This window comes from Thunnus thynnus, chromosome 2, assembly GCF_963924715.1.
Source record: "Thunnus thynnus chromosome 2, fThuThy2.1, whole genome shotgun sequence".
In the NCBI taxonomy this organism is placed as follows: domain Eukaryota; kingdom Metazoa; phylum Chordata; class Actinopteri; order Scombriformes; family Scombridae; genus Thunnus; species Thunnus thynnus.
The window spans coordinates 14,150,533-14,162,545 of record NC_089518.1 but is presented as its reverse complement, the minus strand read 5'-3'; the positions used below and the strand labels follow the sequence as shown (position 1 = coordinate 14,162,545).

Here is a 12,013-nt window from a genome sequence, read left to right as displayed (position 1 = left end):
CAATTTATTTAAAGGGTATAGGGTCACAAAAGGTTCTTGTAATTTGCTGTCACAAAGGTTGATTTTGGCAACATGCTGGGGCATGGGCTGGTTTGAAAAACATGACCGTTCTCTCAAATGTTGTGCATGTGTGCCACATTTTTGACGCAACTGTAAAAATATACAAATACTGTAATATACAAAATGTAGATGTGTAGTTAAGAGCAAATCTGAAATAACTAGTGAATGTGCCAATATTTTATTTCTACTTATTATGTCGAAAACATCCAGTATATGGGGCAACATAAATGGAGTGTAAATAGTAAGGGTTTGGACAATTTTCATTTTTTACAGAAACAAAGTATCTCACATAGGAATTGAAACACTTCCTTAATAATAAATGTTGTCTTTTCATACTTGCATACTTTTATCATCATATGGCTCTTCAAAAAACTGATGGTTAAATATGATAGGAAATCAAGTGAAAGGCAATATTCAAGATGATGGTCTATTTAATGAAAAAGAAATCTAAAGAAAAATATAGACGCAAGCAGCAATTTTCGGGTTCGAGCTTTTTTGCGCTCAATGGTAGGAAGCAGCTTAATCAGCCAAAATTAAAGCCAAGAGCAGCAACAAGCAGGTTTCAGGCTTCACAAAGCCGAGCAAAGTCACTTCGGCTAGTTGGATTCTGTTTAAAGAAGCAGCGAGACCAGTCACACACATGTTTCATCTTTACAATGTATGCAGGAAGAAAATTCTATATTCAACAAATTTAATTTATTTGTAATACCTTTTAGGGATTCAAAATCCATCATAAACAAAGCATATGAGGGTTTGGAGCCTTTCCACTTTGATGTATGAATATGGTATTTGCCCATAATTATTATTGGATTAACCAAATCAGATTAGATAGAGGATTGATTTTAAAAATCTAATGAATAAGTACAAAAGGCAGTTTTCGACTTAATATGACCTTCAGAAGAATTTGAAAATATGCCACATGCATAAATTGCCACGTAGTTGGCAAGTTTGAATTGGACACCCTGGGACTCAAACCCTTGACCTTTGTATCCCAAGAGAAGATGACTTAGTGACTGTGCCACTGGGAAGATGTGATTCCCACACACCTTCTTACAATGTGAGGCAATGACATCACATGAGCCAGACTGGGGTATTTTTGTCTGTTTAAACTTAAAATGCTTACTGCAGTCAAAATGTTGGTGAGAAAATTCTGAAAAAAATCACACACCATTCTGCTGGTTTTGGGTGTATTGTCAAATATTTTGGTGACATTTGATCCAACACTGAGCAAAAAAGAAAATGTGCAAACAGTACAAATTACAGAAAGATATTGACTATCACTGTGGACTCACCGTTTGACCGATCTGAACACCATTTGAAACACTTGATATCTACCATCTAGAGAATGTCTGTGTCAGTTTTGGTACCATTTGAATGAAGACTTGTGGAGATATAGATGTTAATTGATTTTGCATATTTTGAATGATATAGAGTGATGGACTTCTGAATTGACCATAGGATGCAGTGAGGCAAACTTTGTCACATATAAGTGGATGTGTTGAAAAATATCAGCTCTGTAGGACATACGAGTGTTTTGTTTTGTTTTTTTGGAATGTTAAATGTTTCGAAATTTAGATTTGTTGTAATAAGCCACGCCCACTTTAATCAATCATTACCAAATTTTATGCATCGACTGAGTCATGACCCAAAATCGTGCAAACTGAATTTCATTTGAATCCATGCAGCCAATTATGAGATACAAACTTTTTGCATTTGTGGTGCCCCCGGTGTGCTCAATGAACACTTATGGCCAATTTCCTGCTAAACCTCGCCCCTTGCAAATGCAATGGTAGCCTTGTTTTTTGACTGATATTGCTCATTTATAGTGGAATTGTCTATCTCAGTCCCCCAAGGCAGTATGCCAAAATTGGTGACGATTTCTCAAAAATTGTAGGAGGAGTTTTGAAGAAACTGATTTGGACAAATCTATCCAGGCACAAATGTGCGTGGCTTATATGGATAGATTGGCCTCAACCCACAGAATCCAGGAAAAAAAGAATGTAAACTTTGTTGTTATAGCACCACCATCTGACTGACATAGGTGATTATTGGTGCCTGAGTAGTGGGGGGCCATAGGAACCCACCTACCAAATTTGGTTGGTTTTGAATTAATGATTGCTGAGCCTCAGACACTTTCAGTGGAGAAAACAATAATAATCAGAACAAAAACAATAGGGTTCTACCGCTTTGGGGTTTGAACCCAATAAGACCAACTTGAATTTACAAAGAAAAGGTCTTGGATATTGCATAATAGAAAAACATACATTCTGGTTATTATCATCTTTAATTAAAGCTACATTTTGGTCAAACCCACATCTGTCAAATTGAGTTCTGTATTACAACTGGAAATTGTAATACTGTAATATGTATTTTTGGATACTTAAAAGGACCAGTGTGTAGGATTTAGTGGCATCTAGCAGTGAGGTTGCAGACTGTAACTAACTGTATACCCCTGCCCCTCGCCTTCCAAGTGTGTAGAAGAACCTACGGTGGCCGCAAAATTCACGAAAAATGCAAAAGGCCCTCTCTAGAGCCAGAGTTTGGTTTGTCTGTTCTGGGCTACTGTAGAAACATGGTGGTGCAACATGGTGGGCTCCGTGGAAGAGGACCCGCTCCCTATGTAGATATAAAAGGCTCATTCTAAGGTAAAGAAAACACAATGATTCTTATTTTCAGGTGATTTTACGCTAATTAAAACATATTTATGAATATTATATTCCATATTTGCCAAGTCCGTTCCGCTAGATGCCACTAAATTCTACACACTGCACCTTTAAAAGTGTATCTTATACTGTATATACCAGCATGTGAGTGCAAAAATTTAGAGAAATATCCACATGCAGCATTAGCATTTGGTGGCTTTAAATGTTGTGTAAAGAAGAGTCCATCTGATCAACCATCTGAAACATTTCCACACATGTTCACTCTCCAGTATTAACAATAATATACAGTACATTTACATGTAAAAGGCCTTGATAGGTAATGAAATGTGGAGGAGGGTGATTTTGAAAATCACATATTCTTGACAGTTATTGGAGTTAACAAAGGCATTGAGGTGATCAAAGCCACATTTACTGTAATGTGAGGTCTGATCAGGTTCTGTATTATAACTGGTCCCCAGGCTCTGTGATGGGCACTTGGGGTTCCTCCTCACAACTGTCCTCTTTCCCAACCCAGTGGATGCCATGGCCATTCTCCCTGGAAGGGAGATGTGGTGAATGCTGGCGTTCCAGTGTGGAAAAGGTGGTGAACTGGACTCTCTTTCTCTTACTGGTGGGCGAGTGGAGGGACTCGGTGTGCATAGTTTTGCTCCTAAGGGACCCCACGCAGCTGAGGGGAGAGTCTGTAACAGAGGCCAGGCAACTTGGCCTTCTGGACAGAGAGGCAGTTTTATCAGGCCCAATGTCAATCACAGTGGTTGTAGTCTGGGAGTCTTGCTGGACAGGGCTTCCTGGCACGCTCATCACCAGCTCAGCATCTGTGCCTAGCCACACCCAATCATGCCTGTGCCCTGTGGGCTCCTGGCCATGAGAGGGAGGCTTCTTATGTCTGAACTTAACAACATATGAGATACAGTTTACCAAAAACACGAGGATGGCCAGGCAGAAGACCCCCAACAGAGCATACATGCCAATCTCTAAGTCCGTGAGGGGTCTGTTGGCCAACATTTCCTCACCACCAATCTCTATCTCTGCTGTCTCCTGTCCAGGCACCTCAACCTTGGTGGGGAAGTTGTTGTAGTTTACCAGGTTACCAGGGGCTTTCACAGTACTCGTGAAGCTAACGCTGCTCATATCCTCCACTATCATATTATCAGAGCCATATACTCTGTTGCTGTCACTCGGGCTGCTCATCATACTGATATTGACCACGCTGGTAGGACTGCTGGGATTTCCAGAATTGCTCGTCTTACCCACTCCCCCGAGGCTGCCGCTGGTTATGAAGGTTCGTTCTGTAGATTTGATTGTGGTTGTGATCTTCTGCATGGCACTGTCCTCTCTCCCTGAGGTTGAGCTGCGCGGTGGGGTATCCTGGGATGGCTTCCTCTGCTTCCTCTCGCTATCCACCTCTTCCCCGTCATTCCCGTAGTCACTGCCGTTGTCCTTGTTACCTCCAGTGCTGCTAACAGTGCTGCTGTCGATACTGCTGGTACTGCTGTCTGAGCGTCGGCTGTTCGTCTGAAACTTGACCTTGAGGCTACCATTGCCCACAGCCACAGTGCTTTTGCGTTTGGACTTCTGGCAGGCCTCACAGATGGACATCTCTACTCTGACCAAAACTCCCTCACCCTCTCCCTCTGCCACCACAGTTGGAGGCGTGCCCTGCACTGACACCACCCCCGGATCCAGAGATGTCACTGTCACACGGTAATATGCCGGATCATAAATGTCAAGTGGTGTCTGGTTGCCGTCACTGAACTGGACCCAGGCACTGACCAGAGCTTCCTGATGGGACAGGAAATAGAAGAAATTGTTATTAAGTTTTGAACCTTAAATTTATATTTGGGACATGTCAGTAGATTAAGATTGTTACCTGTTTGGGGCTCTGCAGAACCTCCTGTGTGGTTGTGGTTGCCAGAATGGCTCTGTTGCTTCCTGTACTGAGCTGCAGGGTCATGGAGAGGCCCGTAACGAGCTGAACCCCCAACTCTGTGATGGTCACTTTGTCATCCACGACTTTGATTGTCGTCTTAGCCAAGATTGTGTCAGACAGTGGAGAAAACACCTGTCACAGAACAATATCAGAAACAATAAATTAACTGGGGTACCTCAAATTGTATCTCTTGTCAGTTTTAGGTTCTAAATCAAACTACTCAAAGCTACTACTCAAACCATCCCTTCCAGTCCAGTCTCTAACTAGCTGCTTCTTGCCATCTTAGCAAGGTACTGAATGATCACAACTACTGGGGCAAAGGTTAAACAAAACAGTAATTTAGTTTGGTTACCTGGATGGTGGTGCTCCCAAGGTCTCGTCCTGATAGCACCCTTCCTGCCTGTAGCCTTGCCACCCGGGGGTCTTCCACCTTCATAAAGTATCGAACCAGCCTTGTGACATCCACCTGCCAATCAGAGCCCAGGAAATAGACTTTGGGGTCCCGAGGGTCCGCTTGCTCGGCCACAAAGTGTGTTAGAACCCGCACCAAGGCGTGCTGAAACTGCAGCATGCAGCCCTTCCCCTTCCTGTCATCTTCTTCACTGTTCCAGCCAGGTCTGGGACATGAGCAGAAAAACACACATGCAGGTCACACCTGTCACCCGGTAAATGCTTTGACCTGCTATACTCCAATCACTCAACCCTGTCTCTTTGTTTGATTGGATCACATTGAGATATTGCAGTACATTATGTAATGGCATCAAAACCCTAAACCCTTGGAGAGATATAATTTGGATTTGTACGGGCTAAAGGATGCTTCTCAAAATCCCATCTGTAAACCACATAAGGAGGGTTTTTATTTTAAACAAATGGTTTATTTGGGTGTCCCACCTTTTGGAGGTTAGTATAGGCACCCTCCAGCTTTTGATCTGGCTCAGCTCCGTGTCTGACACTTCAATCTGGAGGGGGAGTTGGGGCATCCACACATTCAGTTCAAGCTGAGCACTCAGGTAGCTGTAGGTGAAGTTCACCATCATCTTCACTTTGCCTTTTGTCTCCTTGCCATTTAAGAAAACATAGTCACACCTGTCCGACACCTGGATAGGAGGAAATAAAGAGAATAACAATAAATCAGAATGTGAATGTCTTATCATTTTAATTTCCCTGAAAATATCAAAGAGTTTATGTAAGTGCGCCTGTGTAAACAGTCTATATCAAAGTCAGAATGAGATTATTGTCAGTGAAGGAGATGTTACTCGTCTATGCAATGACAAAAAATGATCAAATATTCTCATAAAAGTCACTATTTTAACAAATAGGCCATTTTTACAACAACAAATGGCCTTGCAGCAGTTTTACACTGCATGTGTTACCATAGTAATGTCAGCTGGCTGTAATAAACTACTGCGATGATCACCGGTCCGAAGCTTTACGAAGAGGCAGCATTGCAATTTTATGTAAATCAAAATATCATGTGGTGCAGAGCTGAACATCAGTCCTTCACAGCCAAGTGCATTCATTACACTGTAATTTCAAAGGTGACCTTGGAAAGTTTAGGCGACTGCTGAAAGATCTCATGGACATTTTGAGACGTGAGTCAGGAGGTTTCATTGTTCCTCTCAACAGCCACTGCTTTAAACAAATTGGATAATTAACACAGCATTGAAATTCAGTCACCAGCCCCTTAAAGTGCACAGGGGACTGGGAAAAAAATGTGACTTTGACAGATAGCCTAAGGAGGAATACAAATGGCAAACAGATTCCCGCTCTTATTTGCGTCAACTCAGCAGTTAACTAGAGGATGTGCTGTCACAGGGACATGCTATTTTTGAGAGGATCTTGTGTCATCATTGCATTTGAGCGTCAGTCATCCTGCACCCGTGACCAGAGCTTAAGCTTTTGATAAACCACATCACAATGTGTCATCCTTGCAGCTAACTGTGATGCACTGACCTCTTCTCTACGAATAATCTTATGCTTCATTTCCAAAAGCAGATTTACAATATGTGGCACTGGAACCCTTGAACAGTTGTTATGGAAAATTTCTAATGCAAGCATGGAACAATAGACAAGAGCAGAGTTCTCAGATTTTAATTCAGTGTGGAGGCAGTCAACCAGTCATCCATGATCTAAGACACTTTGCTCATTTCTTCTTTTTTTAAAGAGAATGTCTTCCAAGAGCTCCATGCTTACATTGAACTTCCATGAGCAATGTTCAAATGATATTTTGAAGCATCAGTTAAAAGGGAATGCCATTTTAATGTGCCATCCACCCACTCTTCTTAGTCACAAATCTCATTCTGTAGCCAAGAATATCCCTGTGTTTTTGGTGTCAAAATAGATATTTATTTAAAATTGGATTTCACTTTGATCAGTGGGTAGAGTATTAAAGAAAGACAGAAATTTTAAAATGCTGAAATGCAGACTTCATTGCCAGTTGTGGCTGTATTTTCCTTTGCAAATAAAACAAGTTCCATAAGAATTATAATGAGTATGCAGAAGGAATTTATCTATTGCAAAGGGGCAAATTAAGTTCAAGTGTTACACTGAGTTGAGGCTCGATATAAATCACTTAATCAAGTTATTCAAATTGCTGTCCCACACCAAAACGTCCTGATTAATCAACCAAGTAGACATCTATACGCAATATGTCCCGTTTTTGAAGTATTCAAGTGTCAATCCTTCAATGCTGAACTGACAAACAGCATGCCTGTGCACATTTTAAGTCTCTCCATCATTTATGCACATTGGAAAAACCTTTCCATCACGGCAGATTAGACTTTGTTTTGCTTTGTTTTGTCACATGAGCTGCCTATTCTAGATAAATCCTTCCCATCTATCACAAGCAGATTTGATACTCTTCAGGCACACCAGAAGAGAAAAGATATCTGAGTCAAGCTGTTAGACTAAGAAGATTAAAGGGAATATTTGTGACTGAAGCTGCTATCTGGTCAGCAAATACACTGAGAGCGACAGTAAGCTTAGAACAACAGCAAAGACGGCTACATTACGGGGTGAAAAGAATGATTTAGTCCACATCCGGCCTCTTGACATCTTCACATAATCCTGCTTTTCTTAGAACTGACACCCATCTGCACTTAATACATGTGCACTTACTGTATATACTGTACTGTGAATCCCATCTGAACAAAACACTACATTTATCTATTAACTGAGACATCTGGGGCCATAAAACTGTGTAGGCTCATGACTAAAACTGTACGGACAAAGACAGAAATATGCACACACATTCTTTTCGTCAGATTTATAAAGCCATGCGTATGCATGATTCTGTTTTATAAATCTCAGTCATGTAGGAACTGGGCGCATGTGCACAAGCCTCATTTCCACTTCCATTAATAGCCATAAATGGATGATGACACGCCCTTAGCCAGCCGTTTTCATATCAATTGGCCGCCTGCTTCAACAGACTGCACACTTGTCAATGAAACAAACGGGGAAGAAGAACTGCAGTTTCACTGACGGTGTTGCACTGGGGAGGTTGTCCAACAGCCAGAACAGACGTCATCGTCGGCAATGGTATCTCAGAAAAGTAATCAATGATTAGTTTGTAGTGCTCATAAATCACACCGTCTCCACCTCATCACATCACCCTCAGATCGCCTTAGAAAAAAAGTGTACGCCTGGTCTGAAGAATGCGTGAGGTGCACACATTCTGCTTTTATAAATACCAGTTTATGTGCGAGAAATGGCGTATGAATGGTTTTTGCGCATACGCATCATTTATGCATGTGGCTCCTGTTGTTTGCTAAACCTGCTTTGGGACATATTTGACCAGCAAAAAAAAGGGGCTGGAGTTCACTGCATGTCTTTATTCTTTGTTTACATCGCCACTTTACCCTTGAGTAAATACATTCACAGCCCCTGACCTCAGGGGCCGGGGGCCCGACTTTCAATTTCATCAGTAAACAAAGCCGGCTTTTGGCAGTCAGCCGTGCTCAGGTTCACAGGATAAAAGGGACAAGTCACGGGATGGGAGCACAGCGGTAGACTGTGAGGTCATTTGTGGTGAGCGATTTAGCTCAGTGGCTGTTCATTGTCAGCGTGATTGATGGGTAATGTTGTCGAGCCCAACTAATAGTTTGTTTTATCGCGTGGAAAAGAGACAGAGGTGACTTTGGTACAACTTATTTGTCCACTGCTGTCCTTCCCATCACATATGAAACCAACCTTGCCCTCTGGCCAATTATCGTCACAGCAGGCAAACATCTCGCATTCTTTTAATTTATTGCTGCTAAAGTTATGTTGTTCTCAGGTAACCACTCGTAATTGAACATTTTTTACACAGTACTTCTGCACTGAATGTGATTAAGGCTGAATAAAGAAAATACTTTGTGAGTATAAAAACAAGTTCAGAGCAATTTCACCTTTTAACTTTTCATTGCCATTGTGTCTTTAATGAAATAGTCTTTAAGATTCCATTAACATCACAGTACAACCTTTGTACTTGGAATGTGTGAAACCAAAGAAACTAGAAGTGATGTTCCCTGTATAGTATGTGAGGAGGGGGACGAGGAGTAAATCCTACCTTTAGGACATCCTCATCAGTGGAGCTACAGTCTGTGTAGTCAGATACATCAGTCACTACCCCATCTTCTTCCACAGCAACTGTCCTCACAGGCATCACCACCTTCTTTCCAGTCAGTACAGCTGTGTTCAGGATCTCCGTGTCCTGCAGAGATGCCGGGAAAATCAGTCATAACATCCAAATAACAAACGGTTTAATTTTACATCTCAGACATTCAGCGGATATTTTCATGTGGGAGAAATGACCAGACAAGTTTTTGGGGGGATAGCTATCCCATAGCTAACACTATGGGATGCAAGTAGAGGAGGAAGGTAGGGAAGACGGGGGCGATGAAGTGTGACTCGGTGACTCATGTGACCCACCAGTCCTGATGAGGTAAGAAGGCTGTTCTCCCTTTGGGAAGCCCGGGGCAGGGTGGGAGGGGGGGCTGAGTCACCTGGATGAGACCAGGGCACCACATGGAAGGGAGAGCTAATCTTAGGCTTTCTGCACAGACCTGTCCCTCAGAGCGATTCCCTATCACTTCAAACATGGACAAATAACCAGAACCGTGCATAAAAACTAAGATTAACGTCTACAAACATACATTACAGCCTGTTCTTTAATGTTCTAGTGTATTATTAGATTGGTTTTCCTGTTTCCCTGTACATGTATCAATGTTATGTTGAGGGGTTTTGTTTCAATGAATTAATATTGAATACTATTATTATATTGAAGTACAAGTAGTCGTAAAAAATCTCTTTGTCACTCTGTGCATATGTGTGCATCCATGGATACTTAGAGCATGAAATTGAAGCAGATGGATATGTGTCCCTCTTCTGTGAAAATACACTGTTTTAAATGAAGTTGAAATAATTGAATAATGTGTGTATGTGTGTGCGAATTAGTATGAGAGCAGTGGAGCACAGCCGGGTCAAGTTCTGTGAAGGATCAGTTAAATCAAATTTAAAGAGACACTTGGCCACTCAGAGTATGAAAATGAAGCAGATGGATACGTGTCCCTCGGCTGTAAAACTGGTTTAAATGAGGCAGAAATAACTCAACATAATTTTTTTTCTTTTACTGTCATTACAATGTAGTTAAAAAACACAGATCTGAGGCCCGTGTCAAGGAGGCTTTCAGCATTATATAGAAGTATTGAGCAGCAGCACTAGTAGAAGTTCACAGAGCAAGGCTAAGAGTGATCAGTCAACGCTAATGTCCCTTCGAGCCAACCATCAAATCTCCTCATGTTTGGCCCTCAGCCTGAGGTCAGCTTCTAATCCACAAGAGAGATGAACCATGTCAAATTCACAAATCAGGATAGCATATCCTCATGGCTTCACGCACTCCAGCACCATTATGATGGAAATTCAGGAGACAGCACTGTGAAATATGCCCACAAGTTTAACTAAAGAAGGTATGATATGATATAATTATTGTAAACTTTTCAAATGTATAAATTACATATTACTTCAATAATATGTGGGCAAACAAAAGCGGATAAATTATTCAAAAAGGCTGTTTCTACAAAAAAAAAAAAAAAGTCTGAGTATATTATGTGACAGGATATAAACCAATCATTCCTGCAAACAACGGTATCCTAAGAGGTCATTGGCCCAGGTGACAGATAAATCAGATTCAATATGGTGTAAACGCCTGTGTAATGTTCCGTATTTAGTGGTGGATATTATATCATGGATTAATTATAGCGGTAGCATGATAAAGAGGCACAGCACCAAAATAGAAGCACATAAAGCAGCTGTTGGGAGGAGAGGATGACCACATTATTACACGGCAGAACAGAGCAGAACAACACAGAAGAGAGACATCAGCTAGCTGACAGTCAACAACACAAGGTCACTCTCTTCTCAAAATAGAACCCATTTACTAAACAATCCAAAGCATATCCAGCCTTCTGTGTATGCAAACCAGACAGGAATGGATCAGAGCAAAGTGCATTTTATGATATTTTCATGCACCAACGCTCCAACGGATGCAGTGTTGTCATTATTGGAAACGGTGCTGTCGGTAACATTGGTGCTGGTTTTAATAATGATTAGGTGTGACGTGTAAGCTGTCAGTTGACTCACCATTACAAGTGGAGCCAAACCAACAAAGTCTCTCTGAGTGGTATAGATCCTCATAGCTCCTTCAGTCTTGGCAACATTTCTGGATCCTGACGGGAGCTCCAGCTTCCATATGATCACCTGGCTGTCAAGAGGACTGCTCAGCTCTTCAACCTCAAAATCCATCTGAAGCACCTCAAGCAGACTGCTTTCAAGCCTGGATGAGAAGCAAAGATCTGAGTTAGGTAGACAGATATGCATACAATAGCTACAGGCATGGGGGTTATTGAAAATACTCAACTGTGTACCAGCATTACAGCAAAATGAGACATACTGTAAAATTAATGTTACAGCAGCTTTCCAATGTCATGTTTTCTTTTTTCTTTCATTTGGTGCTTTTAGTGTGCAGACTATTTTGGAAGGATCTTACTCTTAAACCTTCATTATGTAAATTAGCAGCAGAAATATTTCTACCACAGCCACTGATATAGTTATTTCACAATTGGTGTCTGCAGTTCCCTCTCCACAGGTTATTCTAAATTCCTGTAGAGATAATGATGTCTGAATAAAGGTGCAATGATTGTACAGCAGTGCATCCTGCATTTTCAGTGTGTGGCTCAGTGTTCACAAGTCAATGTAGATCCAAATCGTTATGCACAAAGGAAACTGCAAAACATGGGCTTTTCTTTTATTGTGTCTTTGTTGGAGTCTGATGTTGAAACACATTGCAGTTGATAAATTGGTGTTTAAAAAAAAAAGTCTA

General features: G+C 41.4%; 1 protein-coding gene across 1 annotated transcript in view; it reads right to left on the bottom strand.

Moving 5' to 3' along the window:
- Positions 1-188: 188 nt before the first annotated feature.
- The window catches only part of LOC137171488 (transmembrane protein 132D), a 42,868-nt gene continuing 31,043 nt past the window's right edge, over positions 189-12,013 (bottom strand). Inside the window, exons 6-11 of the mRNA XM_067575429.1 lie at positions 11,275-11,467; positions 9,203-9,346; positions 5,545-5,750; positions 5,006-5,270; positions 4,594-4,785; positions 189-4,505 (exon numbers count right to left, since the gene is read on the bottom strand). Coding sequence (XP_067431530.1) covers positions 3,165-4,505; positions 4,594-4,785; positions 5,006-5,270; positions 5,545-5,750; positions 9,203-9,346; positions 11,275-11,467 — 2,341 coding nt within the window. The 3' untranslated portion in view covers positions 189-3,164. The remainder of the gene's footprint in view (positions 4,506-4,593; positions 4,786-5,005; positions 5,271-5,544; positions 5,751-9,202; positions 9,347-11,274; positions 11,468-12,013) is intronic.